General features: G+C 44.2%; 1 protein-coding gene across 1 annotated transcript in view; it reads left to right on the top strand.

Moving 5' to 3' along the window:
* Positions 1 to 22817, top strand: part of serpine3 (serpin peptidase inhibitor, clade E (nexin, plasminogen activator inhibitor type 1), member 3) — a 43582-nt gene extending 20765 nt beyond the window's left edge. The window contains exons 4-9 of the mRNA XM_086006389.1: positions 3486 to 3683; positions 6392 to 6590; positions 14060 to 14160; positions 14489 to 14575; positions 16024 to 16107; positions 19336 to 22817. Coding sequence (XP_085862515.1) covers positions 3486 to 3683; positions 6392 to 6590; positions 14060 to 14160; positions 14489 to 14575; positions 16024 to 16107; positions 19336 to 19379 — 713 coding nt within the window. The 3' untranslated portion in view covers positions 19380 to 22817. The remainder of the gene's footprint in view (positions 1 to 3485; positions 3684 to 6391; positions 6591 to 14059; positions 14161 to 14488; positions 14576 to 16023; positions 16108 to 19335) is intronic.
* The last annotated feature ends 4083 nt before the right edge of the window (positions 22818 to 26900 follow it).

Raw genomic sequence — 26900 nt, 5'->3', positions numbered from 1 at the left:
TTTTCAAGCAGTGTGGAGCTGCAGCATATTGGACCATCGTATAATGGCGGAATGCAAGTTCAGTCTCCAAATCCGCAGGGTTCCTGATGTCCACCACCCTGCTACATGGTGGTGATGAATATAGGCCCGGGTGCTTATGGGAGAGGGACACTCATCCCTGGCTGATTCTTGGGCACCTCCTCGCACCTGGCTCAGACCAGTGCTGGAGGAGACTTGGGGGCAAGTCACTCAGTAGCCTTCTTGGTTACAGCCATTGCTTGGCTCAAAGAGAAATCAGAGGGATTCAGATCAAGAAAATTGGATTCAACAAGTTGATGCCTCACGATGACAAAATAACAAAACAATAAACAACCAGAGGACACAGATTTAAGATAATTGGCAAAAGAACCAAAGGGGAGATGAGGAGAATTATTTTTACACAGCAAGTTATGATGTGGAATGTACTGCCTGAAAGGAGGATGGAAGCAGATTCAACAGTAACTTTCAAAAGGGAATTTGATAAATACTTGAAAAGGAAAAAATTGCAGGGCTTATGGGGACTAATTGGCTAGCTCTTTTAAAGAACCGGCACAGGCACTATGGACTGAATGTAAATCTTACAGTACAGAAAGAGGCCATTGAAACATAGAAGATAGGAGCAGGAGTAGGCCATTCGGCCCCTCGAGCCTGCTCTGCCATTCAATGAGATCATGGCTGATCATCCAAATTCAGTACCCGGTCCCTGCTTTCTCCCCATACCCCTTTAGCCTTAAGAAATATATCCAACTCCTTCGAGGATTCTACAAAGAGAATTCAAATGGAGGCGGCCTCAGTTTCAGACTCCGACACCTGTGTCTCTGCTTGCTCATAAATTGATTTGCATATTAGTCCAACTGATGTAGGGCTTCAGCTTGTTTAATGTTTCAGTTAAAAGTGGAATTCAGATAGGTTTACAGTTGCTTCAATTCAGTTTTGAGTTTGAGTTACAGCTTTTAAATTATTTTGTGTTTTCATTTTCTGGTGTGGAACCATAATGATAATCTTTTGCAGTCGCTGTGGGAAGTGATTCACAGATCTGATTGGCCCCTGCCAATCATGCGACCAATAATACCATGTGATTAGCTTGGACCAAAGAGACCGTACTACCCTACAATCTCACACTCATGAGACACAAAACTATTATATAGCTGGATCCTTGCTGCACTGCGGAGGAGTCGTATTATTGGGTAGTAACAAGATAACTTGTCGAGGGGTAGGGCTCCTCTGTTTGAGGAAAAATTAGTTAAAAGAGTGATCCACTCCCGATCACGTAAACTGGTCAATCTTTAGACTATTTCTCATTGTAGTAAAACAAAGCCCAATATATTTTAGATTTGGCATCATTTTCGAATTGGACAGGAGGCCCAGAAAGATAAAGGAAGTTTTAAACACTTCCATTCTAACAAGCAGAAGTGTACAGAATAAATAATTAGGTTAAATGAAATAGGAGGGGAAAGTAAAGTTAAAATAAAAGAGCGAAAACAGGGAAAAAGGGAAAACAGAATGAGACGTGCCATGTTAAAATGTAATACTTGTGCTTAGTGTCTTGCAGTGGGGAAGATAAATTTTGAACTGTATTTTAGTAGCTTAAGGTTAATGTTGCATTAATAAAGCCAAACCAAAATACCAGAGTGGTTTCAACACTGAATCATTGCTTCTTTGTGTCAGTGAGAAAATTGAAAAGGTTTAAAAAAAAAAAATTCCAGAAACTCAAACAGGTAAAGCTTAAACTGTACTGATATATTTGTAGGGCTAGATTATGTTACACATGCCTATCTGTATTAACAATGGCAGAATATTTTCTGAAACAGTTTACCATGATAACGTGGCACCTGATACCTACAATAAAATACAAGGACACTTGTCTCAAAGACCATCTCTTTCTATAGTGGCTGGTTAGTCACCCCAAACGATAAGTGAATCAGCTTTGAACCTGTATTGGAAAACCACTGTTCAGAACTGCCTTCTTGCATTATATTTATCCCAAATCATGTACTCACTCCGAATCTGCCCGTGGGATAAAGGTAACGCATGGAGGAATTTCTAGCTACACTTGTTATAGGCAGGTCTATGCTGAACACTGCAACTGAATGAGTAGGGCAAAGTTAGTCTGATTAATTGTTGCAAGTCCATTAACTGAAGTACTTCTAGCTTTGCTAGAGACAAATGGATATTTTTGGTGTTTTAATTTCTGTAAATATCTACATTATTTGAGCCCAGTGAAGCATGTGATGATACAGGTACAGAATCTAGGCTGGCACTCCACTGTTGGCGGTGCCGTCTTTCGGATGAGATGTTAAACCGAAGCCCCGTTTGCCCTCCGAGGTGGACGAAAAAGATTCTGTGGCACAATTTTGAAAAATAGTAAGAGAAGTTCTACCTGGTGGTCTGGCCAATATTTATTCCTCAAACAACATCACAAACAGATTTTCTGATCATTTAGCTCATTGCTGTTTGTGGGATCTTGCTGTGCACAACTTGACTGCCATGTTTCTGACATTACAACAGTGACTACACTTCAAGAGTACTTAATTCGCTGTAAAGCACTTTGTGACGTCCTGAGATCATGAATGGTGCTCTATAAATGTTTTCTTTTTATTCACCAGCCCACGAGATGTATGTATTCTTGGACGTGTAAAAACATCTCCAAAACTGTCTGATGGCGGAAAAAGAAGTAAATCTATAAGACCCACAACTTTCCCAAGAGGGGTTATACTTTTTTTTACAAAATTGTTCCATATATTTAACAGGTAAATAAAGAGGATGCATAAAACGAATTTAGCTATTGTATTAGTTAATAGGGATGTGAGTCCATCACAAACACAGTACAATGGAGACATTAGTATAAGGGGCCTCCCCACTTTCAGTATTCTGCTTCAGAGTAAAAGCAGCAAACCAATTCTGTAAGTTTCAGCATTTGGTCTATTAGTGGAATATCCTAATCGGTGGGTTTTGCTTCTTCCCTTCTCTCAGAAGACACCCGAATTGGAGGTTTGAGAACTAGTCAGGGGCATGAAGAAGCCGAGGATTGCAAATACAGTCCCCCTAGCAACCACAAGGATTTCTGCAATCTCCAAGATTTGGGAGGGGTGGGGGTGGGACGGGGAGGAGGAGCTTGGAATGAGCCAGCAACATAAGCCCAGGAGAGTTTATTTGTTTAATCATTAGAAAATGTGCCAGTAGGATAAACCTGCTTCATACAATATAGAAATTCCATTAATAATTGATGACTTTTGTTGGAGAAGTTAGTCATAGCTTGTAACTACTCTATAGGTATTTGTAGATATTTTCAAATCACAATTATGACAGAGTATAAAATGTTTGTGCCATTATGGTGTTAGTTATATTCCTCCAATGTTTAAAATGGCCATTTTCAATGTACAATACACTGCAATCTTGAAAATGCCTGGGAGACAAAATAATCTGTCACTGTCATGCTATAACACCGTCACATATTATCTTCACAGGTGAAATTAAAGATTTTATGTCACGACCCATGGCAAGTCCATCACTTACACAGATTGCTGTTATCAGCACTATGTATTTTCAAAGTATGTGGCAGAATACCTTTTCACTCGCAGAGACCCAACACCTCTCATTTACCAAAGAAGATGGGTCTGTCATTAAAGTGCCCATGATGTATCAAACAGCAGAGGTAAACTATGGTAAGTATCATACCATCACTGGTAGTGTTGTGGTTGTGTGACTGGACTAGTAATCCAGAGATTGAGTGTTCAAATCCCACCATGGCAGTTTGGGAATTTCAACTGGAAATTAAAAGTCGAAAAGTGACCATGAAGCAGTTCATAAAAACCCAAATGGTTCGCTAATATCCTTTAGGAAGGAAACCTGCCATCCTTACGCAGGATGGCCTATATGCGACTTCAGCCCCACACCAACGTGGTGGATTCTTAACTGCCCTCTGAACTGGCCTAGCAAGTCACTCAGTTGAATCACTACCTTTTCAGGGCAACTAGCGATGGGTAACAAATGCCAGCCTCGCCAGCGACACCCACATCCTTATAATGAATTTTAAAAATCACATATTTGATGGGAGTGTTAATTTTCCCCATGATTGACAGAATTATTTTTGCCTATTTAAAAAGGTAAAGGAAAGTTCCTAATGTTTATGGCAACTTTGTTTATAAACAATGTACCACAATTCAGGATACAGGTTTTATCCCCAAGTGGAGCTTTTGATCTTGCTGTGCCATCAGGGGCAGAAGTTGAACAGAAACCAGGGACTTCCATAATTCCCACTGGCTTGCTCAACAGAAGTATTCTTAAAAGCCCAACAGTGGATCGGCTCCTGTCCTCTTAGCCAAAATACAGTATATGGGATGTGAGAACTAATCTAAAGCAGTGAGAAAAATAACTCGGAAAAAAGTGTGAATGATAGAACCCAAGGGAAAAGGCAGAAGAGGGCTTCCTACATAGGAACAGGAGTAGGCCATTCAGCCCCTCTAGCCTGCACTGCCATTCAATTAGACCATGGCTCACCTGTATCTCAACTCCAGTTACCTGCCTTTAACTCCCTATCCCTCGATATCCTTACCCAACAAAAATGTGCATCTGAGGGCTACCTGCGGGTCAGTATTGGTACTTGGCCTGACAAGATGTGAGTTCATGTAAAAGAAAACAGTTTGTTACATAAATAATGCAATTTTAAAAAAAAATCCACACAGCCATTTCTATTACTTTAATCTTAAATAATATTTGCCAAAATTTTTTTAAAAACTGGACAAAGGACTTTTTTTGAAAAAAAAAACTTAGTAAAATAAGGATGAACAGGCTGGGTCTCTTTTCTCTTGGGAAAAAAAGGCTGAGGGGTGACCTAATAGAGGTCTTTAAAATTATGAAAAATTGATAAGAGTGGATAGAGAGAGAATGTTTCCACTTTTGGGGAAGAGCATAACTAGAGGCCATCAATATAAGATAGTCACCAAGAAATCCAATAGGGAATTCGGACAAAACTTCTTCACCCAGAGAGTGGTGAGAATGTGGAACTCGCTACCACAGGGAGTGGTTGAAGCGAATAGTATAGATGCATTTAAGGGGAGGCTAGACAAGCATCTGAGGGAAAAGAGGACAGAGGGTTATGCTCATAGATTTAGATGAGAAAGACGGAAGGAGGCTCGCGTGGAGCGTAAACACCGGCATGGCCCGATTCTGTGTCGTATATCCTATGTAATACAGGTAGACTACCCTTTATCCGGACTTCCGAAAACCGAAACCCTCTAAAAACCGAAGGTTTTTTCGGTCAGCGTAAGTCCAGCGTAAGTCGTGCGCACGACCCCCCGCCGGTCCCGACCCCCGCGCGGACCCCTGCCGGCCCTGACCCCCGCCGACTTACGCTGAGCGTCAGCGTAAGTCGTGCGCACGACCCCCCGCCGACCCCCGACCCCCCCACCGACCCCGACCGTAAGTCGGTGGGGGTCCGCGGGGGGGTCGGGGGTCCGCAGGGGGGCCGGCGGGGGGTCGTGCGCACGACTTACGCTGCGCGTCAGTGTAAGTCGTGCGCACGACCCCCCGCCGACCCACCTTCCGAAATCCGAAATCCAAAACACGGCTGGTCCCGAGGTTTTCGGATAAAGGATAGTCTACCTGTAGTAATGTTCTGGGCAGAAGACTTTTGTCTGAAACAGCCTTCCCTTCTAAACTTACCGTCAGATTCTTATGGTGATTGTGCAACTAGGCGTCTAGTATCCACTTTCTTTAAAACCTGGCACTATTTCTTGTTTTATAATTCCATCAGCCTCTTACTAAAATGGGATTCATTGGCCAGCTCTTTCAAAGAGCCAGCACAGCCACGATAAGCCGAATGGCCGCCTCCTGTGCTATATGGTTCTATGTTTTTTCATGTCTTCCTTTTGGTGCGATTTCCTCATTTAGCTTCACCATTCTACAAGAAATGTTGCAAGTCAGTTGACATTTCTTTAGTCCAATTTCTGTCTAATTAGCCTAAACGACCCCACTGCCTCTTATTTTGTCCCAGATGGTTCAGTAATTCAGCCAACATCGCAGCAGAAAAAATATTCTTCCGTCATTTTTCAAGTCAGCAAGTTGCAGCTTGCTGAAACCTGCTCCCTGTGGGGATTATTCCAATGACAGGTACGTGCCGAGTTGTAGTCAGCACCTTTTCATTCAAGTGCAAGATTTCCACAAGGACTCTTAATGTACTTGCAAAGAAGCTTTAATAAGAACTGAATATTTGTAGATATCTGAACCGGACTCTCCTCGACATCTCTCCCCCCAGCTCCCAGAATCCACAAACAAATGCATATAACCTGAATGTAAACTAGCCCATTATGGTTTATTTTTTGTCAAAGCTACATTTAATACTGATATTTTCCCTCTCCCTAATCAATTACAGGCCAAATCAAGACTGCAAGTAATCAGAGGTTTATAGTGGTTGAACTCAGCTATCTGGAACATGCAGTAAGCATGTTTATCATCATTCCCAGTGAAAGAAAAAACCCCATCTCCTCTATAGAACCACACATCACAGCCCGAACACTTTCAACATGGACCAACAGCATGAGAAGAATGAAAATGGAAGTTTTCTTACCCAAGTAAGTCTGATATATATGGTGTCAGTGATATAAATTCATGAATCGGTCAACTCCAGAAATCTATTTCCTATCAAAATAAATCGAAACTCTTGCAGTGGCTGAACCATGAAGCATGACACCACCACCCAAAGTACCTCCCAACACAGACACTGATCTGCTGAAAATGGCAGACTGTTGCTGGACAGTGACAGGGACTGCAATTTTAGGTTCATTTTCAAATGCAATACCACTACTGAATTAAGCTTTTGATGAGCTTACAAATTGTGATAATAGCCATTTCAGCGCCTAGGAGACTGACTTATGAATGAATACATCTAAAACAAAGATTTATTTTTGGCTTCCTCTTGGCATTTGAGCTTCCTGACCGTTCAGTTAATTTAAAGTTGTCTTGTTTAATTAACTCCTTCTGTGCTCCAGATATAGCTAACTGAGCGGAGATATCCTTCAGCAGTTCTTCCTGCTTTAGTAAGGGAACGGTAGCATAGTGGTTGCGTTACCGGACTAGTAATCCAAAGCCCTGGACTAGTGATCCAGAGACGGGAGTACAAATCCCACCATGGCAAATTCAGTTAATTAAATAAATCTGGAATAAAAAGCTAGTATCAGTAATGGTGACCATGAGTATCGGATTGTTGTAAAAACCCATCTGGTTCACGAATGTCCTTAACAGAAGGAAATCTGCCATCCTTACCTGGTCTGGCCTATATGTGACTCCAGACTCTTAACTGCCCTCTGAAATGGCCTAGCAAGCCACTCCGTTGTTAAAGAAAAACAAAAAACAATAAAACCGGCACACCCAGCCCAGTCAACCCTGCAAAATCCTCCTCACCAACATCTGGGGACTTGTACCAAAATTGGGAGAGCTGTCCCACAGACTAGTCAAGCAACAGCCTGACATAGTCATACTCGCACAATCATACCTTTCAGCCAATGTATCAGACTCCTCCATCACCATCCCTAGGTATGTCCCACATTGACACCAAAGTCAAGCATGGGCAAGTAAACCTCCTGCTGATTACCACCTACCGTCCTCCCTCAGATGAAGAATCAGTACTCGTCCATGTTGAACACCACTTGGAAGAAGCACTGAGAGTAGTAAGGGCACAGAATGTACTCTGGGTGGGGGACTTCAATGTCCATCACCAAGAGTGTCTCGGTAGCACCACTACTGACCGAGTCCTGAAGGACATAGCTGCCAGTCTGGGCCTGTGACAGGTGGTGAGAGAACCAACACGAGGGAAAAACCTACTTGACCTCGTCCTCACCAATCTATCTGTCGCAGATGAATCTGTCCATGACAGCATTGGTAGCAGTGACCATCGCACATTGTGCAGAAGAAGTCCCGTCTTCACACTGAGGACACACTCCATCGTGTTGTGTGGCACTACCACTGTGCTAACTGGGATAGATTCAGAACAGATCTAGCAGCTCAAAACTGGGCATCCATGAGGCGCTGTGGGCCATCAGCAGCAGCAGAATTATATTCCACTACAATCTGTAACCTCACGGCCCGGCATATCCCTCACTCCACCATTACCATCAAGCCAGGGGACCAACCCTAGTTCAATAAGGAGCGTAGAAGAGTATGCCAGGAGCAGCACCAGGCATAGCTAAAAATGCGGTGCCAACCTGGGGAAGCTGCAACACAGGACTACATGCATGCTAAAAAGCGGAAGCAGCATGCTACAGAGCTAAGCGATCCCACAATCAACGGATCAGATCAAAGCTCTGCAGTCCTGCCACATCCAGTTGTGAATGGTGGTGGACTATTAAACTAACGGGAGGAGGAGGCTCCATGAATATCCCCATCCTCAATGATGGTGGAGCCCAGCATGCGAGTGCAAAAGACAAAGCTGAAGCGTTTTCAGCCATGAGTGCCGATTGGATGATCCATATTGGGCCTACTCCTGAGGTAGCCACCTTCACAGAAGTCAGTCTTGAGCCAATTCGATTCACTCCACATGATATCAAGAAACGGCTGAGCGCACTGGTTACAGAAAAGGCTATGGGCCCCGAAAACATCCTGGCTGTCGTGCTGAAGACTTGTGCTCCAGAACTAGCCGCGCCTCTAACCAAGCTGTTCCAGTACAGCTATAACACTGGCATCTATACGACAGTGTGGAAAACTGCCCAGGTATGTCCTGTCCACAAAGGACAAATCCAATCCAGCCAATTACTGCCCCATCAGTCTACACTCAATCATCAGCAAAGTGATGGAAGGTGTCGTCAACAGTGCTATCAAGCAGCACTTACTCACCAATAACCTGTTCACTGATGCCCAGTTTGGGTTCCGCCAGGATCATTCGGCTCCAGACCTCATTACAGCCTTGGTCCAAACATGAACAAAATAGCTGAATTCCAGAGGTGAGGTGAGAGTGACTGCCCTTGACATCAAGGCAGCATTTGACCAAATATGGCATCAAGGAGCCCCAGTAAAACTGAAGTCAGTGGGAATCGGGGGGAAAACTCTCCACTGGCTGGAGTCATACCTAGCACAAAGGAAGATGGTTGCGGACATCGCTGCAGGAGTTCCTCAGGGCAGTGTTCTAGGCCCAGCCATCTTCAGCTGCTTCATCAATGACCTTCCCTCCATCATAAAGGTCAGAAGTGGGGATGTTCGCTGATGACTGCACTGTGTTCAGTGCCATTCGCAACTCCGCAGATAATGAAGCAGTCCATGCCCGTATGCAAGACCTGGACGACATTCAGGCTTGGGCTGATAAGTGGCAGGTAACATTCGTGCCGCACAAGTGCCAGGCAATGACTATCTCCAACAAGCGAGCGACTAACCACTGCCCCTTGACATTCAACGGCATTACCATCGCCGAATCCCCCACCATCAATAGCGTGGGGGGGGGGTCATCATTGACCAGAAACTTAACTGGACCAGCCACATAAATACTGTGGCAACAAGAGCAGTTCAGAGGCTAGGTATTCTGCGGCGAGTGTCTCACCACCTGTCTCCCCAAAGTCGTTCCACCATCTACAAGGCACAAGTCAGGAGTGTGATGGAATACTCTCCACTTGCCTGGATGAGTGCAGCTCCAACACAAGAAGCTCGATACCATCCAGGACAAAGCAGCCCGCTTGATTGGCACCCCATCCACCACCTTAAACATTCACTCCCTCCACCACCGGTGTACCATGGCTGCAGTGTGTACCATCTACAAGATGCACTGTAGCAACTCGCGAAGGCTTCTTCGGCAGCACCTCCCAAACCCACGACCTCTATCACCTAGAAGGACAAGGACAGCATGGGAATACCACCTACAAGTTCCCCTCCAAGTCACACACCATACTGACTCACATAGAAACATAGAAGATAGGAGCAGGAGTAGGGCATTCAGCCCCTCAAGCCTACTCTGCCATTCAATGAGATCATGGCTGATCATCCAAACTCAGTACCCTGTCCCTGCCTTCTCCCCATATCCCTTCAGCCTTAAGAAATATATCTAACTCCTTCTTGAATATATTTAATGAATTGGCCTCAACTGCCTTCTGTGGTAGAGAATTCCACAGGTTCACCACTCTCTGGGTGAAGAGATTCCTCCTCATCTCTGTCCTAAATGGCTTACCCCTTATCCTTAGACTGTGACCCCTGGCTCTGGGCTCCCCCGCCATCGGGAACATCCTTCCTGCATCTAGTCTGTCTAGTCCTGTTAGAATTTTATAAGTTTCAATGAGATCCCCTCTCATTCTTCTAAACTCCAGCGAGTATAAGCCCAATCGACCCAATCTCTCCTCATACGTCATTCTTGCCACCCCAGGTATCAGTCTGGTGAATCTTCGCTGCACTCCCTCCATGGCAAGAACATCCTTCCTCAGATAAGGCGACCAAAACTGCACACAATACTCAAAATGTGGTCTCACCAAGGCCCTGTACAACTGCAGCAAGACATCCTTGTTCCTGTACTCGAACCCTCTCGCTACGAGGGCCAACATACCATTTGCCTTCTTAACCCCCTGCTGCACCTGCATGCTTACCTTCAGCGACTGGTGCACAAGGACACCCAGGTCTCGTTGCACTTCCCCTTCTCCCAATCTATTGCCGTTCAGATAATAATCTGCCTTCCTGTTTTTGCCACCAAAGTGGATAACCTCTCATTTATCCACATTATACTGCATCTGCCCAATCACCCAACCTGTCCAAATCATACTGGAGTTTCTCGGCATCCTCCTCAGCACCCACGCCCACCCAGCTTTGTGTCGTCTGCAAACTTGGATATTACATCTAGTTCCCTCGTCTAGATCATTAATATATATTGGGAATAGCTGGGGTCCTAGCACCGATCCCTGCGATACCCCACTAGTCACTGCCTGCCACTCGGAAAAGGACCCGTTTATTCCAACTCTTTGCTTCCTGTCTGCCAACCAGTTCTCTATCCAAGTCAGTACCTTGCCCCCAATCCCATGTGCCTTAACTTTACACGCTAATCTCTTATGCAGGACCTTATCGAAAGCCTTCTGAAAGTCCAAATACACCACATCCACTGGTTCTCTCTTATCTATTCTACCAGTTACATCCTCAAAAAATTCCAGTAGATTAGTCAAGCACGATTTACCTTTTGTAAATCCATGTTGACTTTGTCTGATCCTGTCACCGTTATCCAAATGCTCTGCTATTACATCTTTTATAATGGACTCTAGCATTTTCCCCACTACCGATGTCAGGCTTACCGGTCTATAATTCCCCGTTTTCTCTCTACCACCTTTTTTAAATAGTGGGGTAACATTAGCTACCCTCCAATCCACAGGAACTGTTCCAGAGTCTATAGAATTTTGGAAGATGACCAGCAATGCATCTACTATTTCTAGGGCCACTTCCTTAAGTACCCTAGGTTTATCGGCCTTCAATCCCATCAATTTCCATACAAATACTGATTTCATTCAGTTCCTCCCTCTCATCAGACCCTATGTTCCCTGACATCTCTGGGAAGTTATTTGTGTCCTCCTTTGTGAAGACAGAACTAAAGTATGTATTTAATTGGTCTGCCATTTCTTTGTTCCCCTGATTCTGACTGCAAGGGACCTATGCTTGACTTCACCAATCTTTTTCTCTTCACATATCTATAGAAGCTTTTACAGTCAGTTTTTATGTTCCCTGCAAGCTCTCATACTCTATTTTCCCCCTCTTAATTAATCCCTTTGTCCTCCTTTATTGAATCCTAAACTGCTCCCAATCCTCAGGTTTACTGCTTTTTCTGGCCAATTTATATGTCCTCTCCTTGGATCTTATGCTATCCCTAATTTCCCTTGTTAGCCACGGTTGAGTCACTTTTTATGCCAAACAGGGATGAACAAATTCTGTAGTTCATCAATGCGATCTTTGAATGTTTGCCATTGCCTATCCACCGTCAACCCTTGGAGTAACTTTCCCCAATCAATCCTACCCAACTCGCGCCTCATACCATCGTAGTTTCCTTTATTTAAATTCAGGACCCTAGTCTCTGAGTCAACTACTTCACTCTCCATCTTAATGAAGAATACTATCAAATTATGATCACTCCACCCCACGGGGCCTCGCACAAGATGGCTAATTATTCCTTTCTCATTACATAATACCCAGTCTAAGATGGCCTGTTCCTCGACATATTGGTCCAGGAAACCATCCCGTATACACTCCAGGAATTCCTCCTCCACAGTATTGTTACTAATTTGGTTAGCCTAATCTATATGTAGATTAAAGTTACCCATGATAACTGCTGTGCCCTTATTGCACGAGTCTCTAATTTCCTGTTTAATGCCATCCCCAACCTCCGTATTAGTGTTTGGGGGTCTGTATACAACTCCCACTAACGTTTTCTGCCCCATGGTATTTCTCAGCTCTACCCATATAGATTCCACATCATCAGAGCTAATATCCTTCCTTACAATTGTGTTAATCTCCTCTTTAACCAGCAATGCTACCCCACCTCCTTTTCGCCCGTCTTTCCTGAATATTGAATACCACTTGGAAGTATATCGCTGTTCCTTCATCGTCACTTTGTCAAAATCCTGGGACTCCCTCCCTAACAACAGAGTACCTTCACCACATGGACTGCAGCAGTTCAAGGCGGCGGCTCACCATCTTCTCAAGGGCAACTAGGGATGGGCAATAAATGCTGACCTTGCCAGCGACGCCCACATCCCATGAACGAATAAAAAACAAATAATTACAGTGCAGTTAATTCATGATCATTTTTGATAAGATTTTTCTGTCATTATTGTAAAAATGGGCCAAATACATCAACGAGATCGGTGTTTACTGCGTTTTTTTAAATTTAGACTTAGGGAAAATGTGACTATTCATTTGTTAACTGCCTTCCACTGTAGATTTATAATTGAAATCTCTTCTCATAATATTGAGAGTTTTTTTCCACTCAAATGTTGTACTCAACGTAATGAAGGACACAGTGGTAGGGAATGGATTATTTTATAGGCAGTGTCAGTGACATGATCTTCCAGGTCAGATGTAGTAGAGCCAGATGTAGAGCAGTCTCCACTTTGCCCCAACCAGTGTGATATTTCCATTCCCTGCACAAGCCATCCTTGTACCGTTGAGCGAGATTGCCAACTACCAACAAGTTACGTATATGATGTTTTGCATTATGGATTTATATAATCCAAAAACCAGCAGGGAAAAGGGAGACTTTCTTCCAATCAGCCTGGGTTAGATTGGAATCTAGATCTGAGGTGAAAGGACAGTGCTGCAACACCCAATCCCTGAAATTTAATTTTCTCACCTTGCTTTTGGTCTTTCCATCCAACTTGTTATTCTCCCAATGGGACAGTCAATCTGCTCTTAAGCTTTGCAATGTGCAAAGAAATGTGCAGAGAGAGATCAAGGCCACTGGATTTTCTCTCCCCATGGAGCATCTCCTTATCTCCACCCAATTGAAATATCTTCTAATAAATAACGCTCCCATTACAGTGGGGAAACATGGCACATACACACGCTTTAAGTATGCTGAATTGGAATACTGCACTCATGCCCTTTCGCAATGTTTGTTTGAGGATACGAGAACATATGCCTCTCCTTCACTGGTTCTTCCCCCCCCCAGTCCACACACCTCTTGTACTCAAAGCAGGTGTGGGTAATATGCTCAATCCCAGACTTAGTCCATCAGCAGAAGGTAAACATTAGTGAGGTGGGGGAACATCTCGTTTTCCCTCTCCCTGCAGGGAAGCATGTGCACAACAACATGTAGAGTAGGGCGTCAACAAGATGAGAGATCAGACCTGTGTCTCACCACTCCAAGGTTGCATATACTGACATGCTGTTTCAATGACGCTCAATTTTTAAAGAGTCATATTTGGGGGCAATTTTAACCAAACCCACCTGGCAGAAAACTAACTATCAGATTGTCCGCCCATTTTACACCACACCCCGGTTTTACTTTCCATTGAAAGAGGTTAGGTTAAAATTACCCCCACTGTCTCCGTGGTGGAGCATTAAAGTGACTGTATCTTGTCTTACTTTTAACATTTAGGTTTAAAGTACGAAATAAGTTCAACCTTAAGACAGTGCTAACGACTTTGGGAATCACTGACCTTTTCAGTCCCAGTAAAGCAGACTTCAGAGGAATTTCTGGTAAGCAGCATGCTAATCCTAATAAGGCAGGATAGGTTTATACATCAGTTAGAAATGTAACATTTCAGTAACAGACTTCTTTTAATACTCCTGTATATTCAGTTAAGAAACAATCTGGGTCTCCATGTTAAAATCTTCAAGCTATATAAATCATAAGCAGAGAAATGATTTCATTGTTGACATTTTAAGTATCCTTTTCCAAGATAAATCAAAGCAAATTGGCTTCTGGCAAACACCAATGAATGAAACCAACAATCAAGCTCCATTTTTAAATGCAAAATACAATTTTGAATGTTGAGTAATAACTAGTGATGTTTCATAATTTTAGAGCACAACAAACTGTTTGTTTCTGAAGCTATCCATGAAGCAAAAATAGAAGTAACAGAGGATGGCACTGAAGCTGCAGCTGCTACAGGTATTTACTGTTTCGAATAAGTATTCCCAGAGTACCGAGAACAAGTTTCTACCACACCATGATACAGATGTTCCTCTCCAAGACGTACAAAGATAAGGACAAACCTGTGCTCTTACATTGGAATGGCAAATACAGTGCTCACAGATGGAGAGAAGGCTCATTATGTATTTTCTGGAAAGTTACCATGTATGTTAAATCTGTGGTGTCAGCCGTGGGTAGCACTCTTGCCTCAGTCAGTCAGTCATGGGTTCAAGTCCCACTTCCAGAGACTGGAGCACAAAGTCTAGGCTGACACTCCAGTGCTGCACTGTTGGAGGTGCCTTTTGGATGGGACATTAAACCATCTGCCTTCTCACATGGATGTAAAAGATCCCATGGCACTGTGAAGAAAAGCAGGGGGGTCCTGGCCCTCAACCAACATCACTAAAACAGATTATCTGGTCATGTATCTCACTGCTGTTTGTGGGACCTTGCTGTACACAAATTGGCTCTTCCCCCTGTGGATAAAGAGAAAACTTGAGTGTAACTCATCCCAGGGCAGCAGTCAAACAGCATCTAAATTCAGTTAGTGGTACAGGCCTTAAAGTTGCCGTGCCTCATCCCTAGTGAGCATGTGGACTATGCTACAAGGATACCAGTAAATGGATTTTAAAAAGTGTTACCTTCAAAAAGTAAAGCGGACATAGCTGCTGGGACGGGGTGGGAGGGAAATAAAGAGAACATTTCACATTTAATATATTAAGCAGATATAATGAATGCTCATCTGTCATGTATATGGCAATGACCCTTTGCCATGTAGAAAATTCATCTGTTCAAACATGCCAAATTTAGGATACAGATTACGATATCAAAAATCAAAAGGAAAATAAAAGGGCAGAAAAATACAGGATACAAGAGATTCCTCCAAGGCAGTAACAGTAAGGATGTATAAAAGGGATGAAGGAGGATCTAAAGGATAGATCTATTCATAGGCAATGTATTCATAGGACTAATAACAGGGCAATACACATCTAAAAAGAAAAGGCTTAGGCAATCTCAGCTGAGGCAACAGAATCCGGGCGGAGGAAAAAAGTGGCAGCCTGGTTTCTATTCCAGACTGCTTGCTATGCAGCAACCCATGTGCTGAAGATCAGGGTCGCAGTCACTTAGCCATACCCAGAAGCCTGTACTTCAGGAACGACACTCGGGTGAGGCACCAGAGGGTTGGTAGCACCCACAGAGCATCAGATTCAAGTGAGGGGCACAGGGAGAGAAACATTTGAGTGGTGGGGAGGAGAAGGAAGAACCAGTTAAGACAAATGCAAATGTGAAACTTGGGTATTAAATGTTAAATGTTACTTAAACCTAGAAAATACATGTCTCTAACCAACTATAGAAGTAAACCTAACTATTGTGAATGATTCTATTCTTACCATAGATCTTGTAACTATATTCCAATTTTGTTTTAGCTATGGTTCTACTGAAAAGGTCCCGAGCCCTTGTATTTAAGGCTGACAGGCCATTTTTCTTTCTACTGCGGCATGCCAACACAGGTAATGTATGATATTTGTGTGTTGATTATACACAATATTTAGGTATACAAATAATCTTCAGCTGCAGTAGTTCTTGTTCAAATTAGAATGCATTTTTACAGTGATTCAGTCGTGCAGTGAAAATGGACATTAAGGCACGACAATCTCTCCGTGTCGCACGGAATATGCTCAGTTCTCAGCCAGTAGAAACAAATCAACAACATTAATGATAACTTACATTTACATAGCACCTATAATGAAGAGCATCCCAAGGCACTTCACAGGAGCACAATCAGATAAAAATGGACACCGAGCCAAAGCAGCAAATATTAGCAGAGATAACTAAACTCTTGGTCAAAGAGGTGAGTTCTAAAGAGGGTCTTCAAGGAGGAGAGAGGTGGAGGGGTTTAGGAAGTGAATTCCAGAATATAGGATCTAGACGGTTGAACAAATGGTGAGGCGAAGGGAGGGAGTATGCATAACAGGCCAAAATTGGAGAGACGCAGAGCTCTCGGGGGGGGGGGTTGTAGGGATGGAGGAGGTTACAGAGATAGGGAGGGTCAAGGCGATGGAGGGATTTAAACACGAGCATAAGAATTTTAAGTTTGAAGCATTGCAAATTGTGAACCACTGTACATCAACAAGCACAGGGGTGATGGGTGAACGGGACTTGGTGCAGGATAGGATACGGACAGCAGAGTTTTGGATCAGCACAAGTTGATGGAGGACAGAGGGTGGAGGATGGGAAGCTGGCCAGGAGAGCATTGGAATAGTCGAGTTTGGAGGTAACAAAAGCCCGGCTGAGAGTTTCAGCAGCAGGTGGGCGGAAGCAGGGCCGGAGGAAATCCCATACAAGTTAAAAAAAGATGCGGCGTATACTACATCTTCACCCATGATGCTGACTAGCATACTCCACATAGCATGCGTAATTCTCACTGCAGCACTGCTCCAGGCTTTGCAGGTGGACCATCGTCCTGGATGCAGGACAGAAATGAACACAGCCGTGACACACTGGAGCAATCTCTTGCTTAACCACCTTTAGTGTGAAGTTGGTCATCTCATTATGACAAGGAAATGAAAGCCACCCACCTCCTCGCATCTGTAGGCTTCCTTGATTCCCACCCTGATAAAAAGTACTTCATTACTTACATTTTCACCTCTGCATGACTTGGAATCATACAGCACAGAAAGAGGCCATTGTGCCTATGCCAGTTCTTTGAGCTATCCAAATTAGTCCCACTGGTCAGGTGGGCAAAAAAGTGGTAAATAGAATAAAATGCAGCTAAGTATGAGGCAATGCATTTGGGGAGGGCTAACAAGGCAAGGAATACACAATAAATGGTAGGATACGGAGAAGAGTAGAGAAACAGTGGGACCTTGGAGTGCCTGTCCGCAGATCCCTGAAGGTAGCAGGACAGGTAGATAAGGTGATTAAGAAGGCATACGGGAAGCTCTCCTTTATTAGCCGAGGCATAGAATATAAGAGCAAGGAAGTTATGCTAGAACTGTATAAAACACTAGTTAGGCCACAACTAGAGTACTGTGTACAGTTCTGGTCACCACATTACAGGAAAGATGCGATTGCACTTGAGAGGGTAGAGGAGATTTACAAGGATGTTGCCAGGATTGGAGAACTTTATCTATGAGGAAAGATTGGAACAGATGAGGTAGAGGGGAGATTTAATTGAGGTGTATAAAATCATGAGGGGCCTAGATAGAGTGGATAGGAAGGACCTATTTCCCTTAGCAGAGAGGTCAATAACCAGGGGGCATAGATTTAAAGTAATTGGTAGAAGGACTAGTGGGAAGTTGAGGAGAACTTTTTTCACCCAGAGGGTGGTGGGGGTCTGGAACTCACTGCCTGAAAGGGTAGTAGAGGCAGAAACCCTCATCACATTTAAAAAGTAGTTGGATATGCACTTGAGGTGCCGTAACCTACAAGGCTACGGACCAAGAGCTAGAAAGTGGGATTAGGCTGGATAGCTCTTTTTCGGCTGGCACAGACACGATAGGCCGAATAGCTTCCTTCTGTGCCGTAAACTTTTATTATTCTAAAGCACTCCTGCCCTGCAAATTTTTCATTTCAGTAGAGATCCAATTCCCTTTTGAAAGTTCCTATTGAATCTGCTTCCACTACCCTTTCAGACAGTGCATTCCAGATCATAACCGCCAAGTAAATTTTTTTTCCTCATTTCCACCCCCCCCCACACCCGCTTTTTTGCCCATTATTTTAAATCTGTGTTCTCTGGTTACTGACCCTCACCGTTTTCCACTACCCACTCTATTAAAACCCATCAAAATTTTGAACATCTATTGTGCCAACTGTGGCTCAGTTAGTAGCACTCTCACCTCTGAGTCAGAAGGTTGTGGGTTCAAGTCCCATTCCAAGGACTTGAGCACAAAAATCTCAGTTGACACTCCAGTGCAGTACTGAGGGAACGCTGTAGTGTTGCAGGTGCCATCTTTCGGACAAGACGTTAAACCGAGGCTCCATCTGCCCTCTCGGGTGGACTTAAAAGATCCCACGGCACTATTTTTCGAAGAGGAGCAGGGGCATTATCCCTGATGTCTTGGCCAATATTTGTCTCAATCAACATCACAAAAACAGATCATTTGGTCATTATCACATTGTGGTTTGTGGGAGCTTCCTCAGCGTGAATTGGCTGCCACGTTTCCTACATTACATCAGTGACTACATTTTAAAAGTACTTACTTGGCTGTAAAGCGCTTTGGGATGTTTGGAGGTTGTGAAAGGCTCTATATAAATGCAAGTCTCTTTTTTAATTAAATCTCCCCTTAACCTTCTCTGCTCTAAGGAGAACAATCCCAGTTTCTCTAATCTCCCCACATAACTGAAGCTCCTCATCCCTGGTACAATTTGAGCAAATCTCCTGTGCACCCTCTCCAAGGTCTTGACGTCCTTTCTAAAGTTTGGTGCCCATAATTGGAAACCCGAAGTCTAACAAAGTGATTTATAAAGTGCCTTACTTATAGTATGTGGAGTACAACGATCCTTCCTGTTTTTGGTATTTGTATCAGTTACATCTTGCATTCTGACTGTAGTTAAATCAAACAGTTGATCATTTGTAACTACAGCTTAAAAATAACTCTTCTATACATGGGTTCTAATGGCAATACAATATGTAGCATTCTAATTGTTCAGACTGATTGGACTTTCACTCAGAAGTTTAATGATTTATGTGCATGATGCCAAATGATATATTAAATATTGTCCATTTAATCCCACAGGAACAATTCTTTTCATGGGCCAAGTGATGGATCCTCTTGAATAAACACATTCCAAAATGTTTTTTTTTTTTTAATTCTGAAGAAATAAGATTTCTGGTCATTTGAGGAACTTATAGGACATTGTATTTATTAACTATCTACCTTGTCAATTTAAACAGCAAATAACAGTCTAGCTGAAAGAGGGACTTATATTTACCATACATATCTTTTTTGTTATATAAATCTGGAGTGACAAAATAAGTTTGTATGCATTTGTACATAAGAACATAAGTAGTAGGAGCAGGAGTAGGCCATACGGCCCCTCGGGCCTGCTCCGCCATTCAATAGGATCATGGTTGATCCGAATCTAGACTCACGTCCACTTCCCTGCCCTCTCCCCGTAACCCCTAATTCCCTTATCTGCTAGGAAACTGTCTATCTCCATTTTAAATTTATTTAATGTTGCAGCTTCCACAGCTCTCTGGGGTAGCAAATTCCATAGATTTACTACCCTTTGAGTGAAGAAGTTTCTTCTCATCTCAGTTTTGAAAGCGCAGCCTCTTATTCTTAGATTATGCCCCCTAGTTCTAGTCTCACCCATCAGTGGAAACATCCTCCCCGCATCCACCCGATCAAGCCCCCTCACAATCTTATATGTTTCGATAAGATCGCGCTCATTCTTCTGAACTCCAATGAGTAGAGTCCCAACCTACTCAACCTTTCCTCATACGTCAACCCCCTCATCTCTGGAATCAACCGAGTGAACCTTCTCTGAACCGCCTCGAGAGCAAGTATATCTTTTCTTAAATATGGAAACCAAAACTGCACGCAGTATTCCAGGTGTGGCCTCACCAATACCCTGTATAACTGCAGCAAGACTTCCCTGTTTTTATACTCCATCCCCCTTGCAATAAAAGCCAAGATTCCATTGGCCTTCCTGATCACCTGCTGCACCTGCATACTAACTTTTTGTGTTTCATGCACCAGGACCCCCAGATCCCTTTGTACTGTAGCACTTTGCAGTTTCTCTCCATTTAGATAATAATATCTATCCCTTATTTAAAAGGCAGCATTGTATTGCTAAAGAATGCAGTTAACATACGCCCATAGAACACAATAGTCCCGCGTGAACATTAATATTTGTGCTGATCACTCTCCTGCTAAATCAGTGGAAGTGCGATGAACATGCAACAAGGAGTGAAATTGCCCATGGGAATTTGACATAGTTAATAATACAGGGCAGTTTTGCCAAATGTCACCCCCTCCTACCTTCATTCCACTTTAAACATTTAGGCTTACCTTGTATAAAAAGGGGAAGTTCAATCCAAGTCTCGTGCTACCTGTGACAACCCATAGTGTGCGTGCACTGCCAACACATCATTACACAGCTGAGAAGATAAATGGTCAACACTTGTAAAGATGGCATCCATTCAAGCAGGCAGGAATTTTCTCATTGCAATGGAGCCGGTCACTTCACTTGTACTTGAGGAAAGAGACACCCGGAGTCCGGGAGGTTGGTTACATACGCAAAAAAAAACAATCCAATATAAAATAGATTTTTTTAATGCAGGAAATAGTAACAAAGGCATTTTAAATAATTTTCAAAATATGGCCATTTACAACACAGTGTTCCATTCAAAAATAATTTGCTGTAGACAAATCTTAGCTTTTTTAAAAAAAGACAAATGTCCTTATTGTGTATACAGTTTGTTTGGCAAGGGCCAGTTCCCAAGGATTTATTAGAAGGATTGACCTGGGGAAGCTAAGCCAGGCTAGAAGGGAACCGCGACAAAATGCAGACAAGACAAAACACGTCAGAATTCATCGGACACAAAAGACTTTTCCTCCTTTAATTCCAATGCAACATAAAATCAAATTGGGTTCACTTTTGCCAAGATGATTTATCCCATCTCTGAAGCAAGCTGCTTCAACACAAAAACAAGGGTTAATAACGGAAAGCAAATGTTGCTACAAAATGGTGCCTTTCGGAAGGTAAAATAATACACAAGTCACCTGCTGGGATAGTGAAGTGCCCCTTGCCCAGTGTGCTGAATGTGTTGTATAAACATCTTTTTAACCAAGTGGCAGATACACCATCAGATGGCACTCTTAAAAATACTCCTTTTGCCAAGGTCCAGATAGTCTATCCGTGCAAAGAAAAGTGAAGGCAAATTTAAGCGCAGAGCAGATGAATGTACGGTAAAAAATAAGCTTGTGTGATCCAGTGGGGCTTTCTCGGGTGCTTTAAGAGAATACCAAAAAAAAAGTCCAGTCTTATTGTTTCTCAGGATTCATTATCGGTTATTAATATGATTTACCCGACTGGATTTACTTTGTATTTCTTCCAAAATCCCTTCAAGCTCTTCAATTAGTACTCGTTTTTTAAACCTATATAAAGAAAAGAGAACAGCAAGAGCATTAGGAGTGGTGCAGACATTTAAATCATGAACGTGAACTGCTGAAATTTCAAAATTTGACATTTTTTTCTCATCACTATTGGCCTGGTTCCCTGCTCCAGCCTCATTACCGCCAGTCGTTTGCTCCTGTTATTAGGCGTCATGTATCACACTCTGTTTTCAGCTAAGGTTCACTTACCTGTTTTCTGGCCACTAGGCAGTGTGAAGCAGTACAGTGAAACATCCTGGTTAATTTTCCTTCCCTCTACACATTTACATCAGGATGCAGTTAACCTCTGCTTGACAGGAATCGCAACCAATTCATTTTTCCTTTAAAGATACTGGTAAAAAGCATCTCTTCCTCAGTCTTCCCTCTCCTCCCCAAAACAACAAAATCTGTAAGACACACTTCTCAAAGTTCTAGCCAATTTACTTGCCATGATACATGCACCTGGGCCTAAGCCCAAGTCTGTGGGTCTTACCTTTATTCGGAGTTGACTCGCACTACCCTGTATCTACCTATAAGACAGCATAACTTGGGGGTGTAACAATACCATCCCTTGTGACCTTTTAAACCTGGTGTGTCTTTCACACATGTACTCCTTTAATCTTTGAGGCCAAACCAAGTGAACAATTCGGGAGACATGGCTTGATCCAATAAGCTGCTTTATCCATCGGTACAACTCACCTTCACATAATACTAAATAAAGAATGTGCTGCTTTCTCACTTCAGGTGGGTCATCTCACTGGTCTTTAACCAAGATGTCTAATTGTCCCGACGCATTTCTACGCTCTTAGTCATGTCAAAAGCTCTCACAGCTTTCTCTTTAAAAACTTAAATGATGACCTCTTTTTCCCTTCCTCTGCTCACAGTTGGAAAGATATCGAAACCCTTCCAAGACAGTGTGAGGTGTCTATCAATTACTGAGATAAGCAGAAGCAACTGATTATTAATTACCGTCTTCGGGGAAACTAACTTGCAATAGCTTTCGTCTATGTGCCTTTTAAAAAAAATTATACTTTGGTTTAAAAGCCTGACATTGAAATTAACTTTTTCTATACCTTTCCCATGAGCAAAAAAAAAAAATCATTAAAAAAAATTCCAAAATGTGACCGCTTTCCTTGGCATTCTTTGCTTCACCATTATGACAACCTTCAGTGGCTATCCCTGAGCAGCAACCCTGCTGCAGAAACCCAGCCAGGTAAATCAAATCAGCATCCTCCAGAATGTTGCCTCCCTCACAAGGCTCTCGCCATCCAGGACCTCAAAACAAATCTACGGACATCCCAGAAACCTGACTTATGGGCGGTGACTCCTTCTCCCTCACTGAAGCCTCCTGCCTGGCTACACATTCCATAACCTGACTCACCTAAAGCACTGTGGCAGTGGCGAAGTTCTCATGGATGCCGAGAAACTCCAGTATGATTTGGACAGGTTGGGTGATTGGGCAGATGCATGGCAGATGCAGTATAATGTGGATAAATGCGAGGTTATCCACTTTGGTGGCAAAAACAGGAAGGCAGATTATTATCTGAACAGCAATAGATTGGGAGAAGGGGAAGTGCAACGAGACCTGGGTGTCCTTGTACACCAGTCGCTGAAGGTAAGCATGCAGGTGCAGCAGGCGGTTAAGAAGGCAAATGGTATGTTGGCCTTCGTAGCGAGAGGGTTCGAGTACAGGAACAAGGATGTCTTGCTGCAGTTGTACAGGGCCTTGGTGAGACCACACCTCGAGTATTGTGTGCAGTTTTGGTCGCCTTATCTGAGGAAGGATTTTCTTGCCATGGAGGGAGTGCAGCGAAGATTCACCAGACTGATACCTGGGATGGCAGGAATGACATATGAGGAGAGGGGTTGGGTCGATTGGGCTTATACTCGCCGGAGTTTAGAAGAATGAGAGGGGATCTCATTGAAACTTATAAAATTCTAACAGGACTAGACAGACTAGATGCAGGAAGGATGTTCCCGATGGCGGGGAAGTCCAGAACCGGGGTCACAGTCTAAAGATAAGGGGTAAGCCATTTAGGACAGAGATGAGGAGGAATTTCTTCACCCAGAGAGTGGTGAACCTGTGGAATTCTCTACCACAGAAGGCAGTTGAGGCCGATTCATTAAATATATTCGAAAAGGAGTTGGATATATTTCTTAAGGCTACAGGGATCAAGGGATATGGGGAGAAGGCAGGGACAGGGTACTGAGTTTGGATGATCAGCCATGATCTCATTAAATGGCGGAGCAGGCTCGAGGGGCCAAATGGCCTACTCCTGCTCCTATCTTCTATGTTTTCTGTTTTCTATGTCTATGGATAATTTCCACCTTGGCTTCTGCCCCTATTGTTAGAGCACCTTCAAGCAGCTCACTTTCTTCTAATCTCCAGGGGAAAAAAAAACTGTGCCCCTGCACCATAATTAATTCAATCTGAAATTCCAACTCCCTCTCCTCTGGCCGCTGTTGGACTGCTCAACTCTTAACATCTCCCACAGAAACCCACGTTCCCACCAACTCACTCGCAATCTACTATCAAAACCTTCATTCTCACCAATCACTCATCATTTCTTCTCCCACCCTCCCAATATTCCACCAATGCCCTTGATCCCACCAAATCACTCGGCAACTCCCACCTAGCTGCCCCCACCCCCGCCAGTACAGTCCCTGGAAGTGCCGCTGCATTAAGTGTTTCCAAGAAGAGCTATTCTGCTTCAGATGACAGCAGTGCAACATTCTCTGGAGGCGGTGGCACCAATGTCCATGCTGGCTCCAGTGTTTGCAGAAGCTGGCAGCATATACTCAAGATGGTGGCAGCATTTCAGAAAACTGCCAATAAGGTTACTCATAAGAAATAAATGTGCCAAAATGAAAAGCCAACCACAGCATCAGAAGCAGAGGCAAAAAACAGCAGACATCTTCAGAGCAAGCACGAAAGCCACCTTATTCCCAAGCTGTTCTACTGAGATCCAGCCACCGCATTTAGCCCTTCCATTTGGTGCACACTTAGAAATTATCAGTAAGGAATAAAGAGAACACAAGCACAAAGAGGAAGCACCAGGCCAAAATACAGTAAAATTACACATTATAACCTCTCTCCTCAAAAAACCCAGCCTTGACCACTCTGTCCTTGCAAACTACCACCCCATCTCCAACCTCCTTTTCCTCTCCAAAATCCTTGAACGTGTTGTCGCCTCCCTAATCAGTGCTCACCTTTCCCGCAGCTCCATGTTTGAATCCCTCCAATCAGGTTTCCGTCCCTGCCACAGTACTGAAACGGCCCTTATCAAAGTCTCAAATTACACCCTGTGATTGTAACAGTGGTAAACCATCGCTCCTGATCCTTAATGAACTGTCTGCAGCCTTTGAAACAGTTAACGACACCATCCTCCTCCAACGCATCTCCTGTCGTCTAGCTGGGTGGGACTGCCTTCGCCTGCTTCCATTCTTATCTAACCAGTCATAGCTAGAGAATCACCTGTAATGGCTTCTCTTCCGCTCCTGCACGGTTACCTCTGGAGTCCCCCAAAGATCTATCCTTGGCCCCCTCCTATTGCTTATCAATATGCTGTCCCTCGACGACATCATCTGAAAACGCGTTCCACGTGAACCCGGACGACACAGCGCTCTACTTCACCACCACCTCTCTTGACTCCTCCACGGTCTCCGATTTGTCACACTGTTTGACAGCCAGTACTGGATGAGCAGAAATTTCGTCCAACTAAATATTGGGAAGACCGAAGCCATTGTATTTGATCCCCGCCACCAACTCCATCCCTCTCCCCAACAACTGTCTGAGGCTGAACCAAGACAGCTTGCAACCTTGGTGTTGTGTTTGATCCCGAGATGAGCTTGCGACTACACATCCGCTCCTTTACCAAGACTGCCTACTTCCACCTCCATAACATCGCCCGACTCTGACTAAATGCAAGTTTTTATAAATTGCGTGTGTAATTTTATATGAAGTGTTAAACTGTCTAGAAACCTTTTTGAGGGTGCAGAATAAGGCTGCAACACAACAAAGAATGGGCATAGACGGCAGCGAAGGTAGTATTGGGGACTGCATTCTGGGTCACATAATTGCGTACCTATGGGTTCATTAAAGGTGTGGCTAAGGCACTTAGTTGACTGTGTTGTATGTGGACCTGTCACATGAATCTTACTGGCTGAAAATGTGTTTCTGTAGCAACATCCTTTTTGTCATGGTCTGTGTCTTGCTCTGGCCTTCACTGGGTGGCATTTCCCTTCTCCATGGTTAGCCCTCTTCATATTCCAAAGTTAGAAACAGAGCTAGAAACAGTGGAGGTCCAAAGAGACTTATGGGTCCATGTACATAGATCATTAAATGTCATGGACAGGTACAGAAAGTGATCAGAAAGGCTAATGGGATGCTGGTCGTTATTTCGAGAGGACTAGAATACAAGGGGGTAGAAGTTATGCTGCAGCTATACAAAGCCCTGTTTAATCCACACCTGGAGTACTGTGAGCAGTTCTGGGCACTACACCTTAGGAAGGATATATAGGCCTTGGAGGGAGTGCAGTATAGATTTATCAAACTGATAGCTGAACTCCAACGGGTAAATTACGAGGAGATTACACAAACTAGGGCTGTATCGCCTGGGGCCCCCCAGAGTTTATTCCTACTGTTTTCTGCCCGTTAACCAATCCCATGAGGCCCAAGAAGGGGGTGGGACCAATGCGAGACGGACGGGGGGGGGGGGGGGAGGGAGACGGCGGGAGAGGAGGAGAGACGGCGGCGGGGGAGGAGGAGGAGAGACGGCGGGGGGGAGGAGGAGGAGAGACGGCGGGGGGGAGGAGGAGGAGAGACGGCGGGGGGGAGGAGGAGGAGAGACGGCGGGGGGGAGGAGGAGGAGAGACGGCGGGGGGGAGGAGGAGGAGAGACGGCGGGGGGGAGGAGGAGGAGAGACGGCGGGGGGGAGGAGGAGGAGAGACGGCGGGGGGGGAGGAGGAGAGACGGCGGGGGGGGGAAGGAGGAGAGACGGCGGGGGGGGGAGGAGGAGAGACGGCGGGGGGGGGGAGGAGGAGAGACGGCGGGGGGGGAGGAGGAGAGACGGCGGGGGGGAGGAGGAGAGACGGCGGGGGGGGAGGAGGAGAGACGGCGGGGGGGGAGGAGGAGAGACGGCGGGGGGGGGAGGAGGAGGAGAGACGGCGGGGGGGGAGGAGGAGGAGAGACGGCGGGGGGG

This window comes from Somniosus microcephalus, chromosome 14 (assembly GCF_052327205.1).
Source record: "Somniosus microcephalus isolate GS21.2 chromosome 14, FLI_Smic_1.0, whole genome shotgun sequence".
Lineage (NCBI taxonomy): Eukaryota > Metazoa > Chordata > Chondrichthyes > Squaliformes > Somniosidae > Somniosus > Somniosus microcephalus.
The sequence above is the reverse complement of the archived record's forward strand: the minus strand, read 5'-3'. Positions and strand labels throughout refer to the sequence as shown.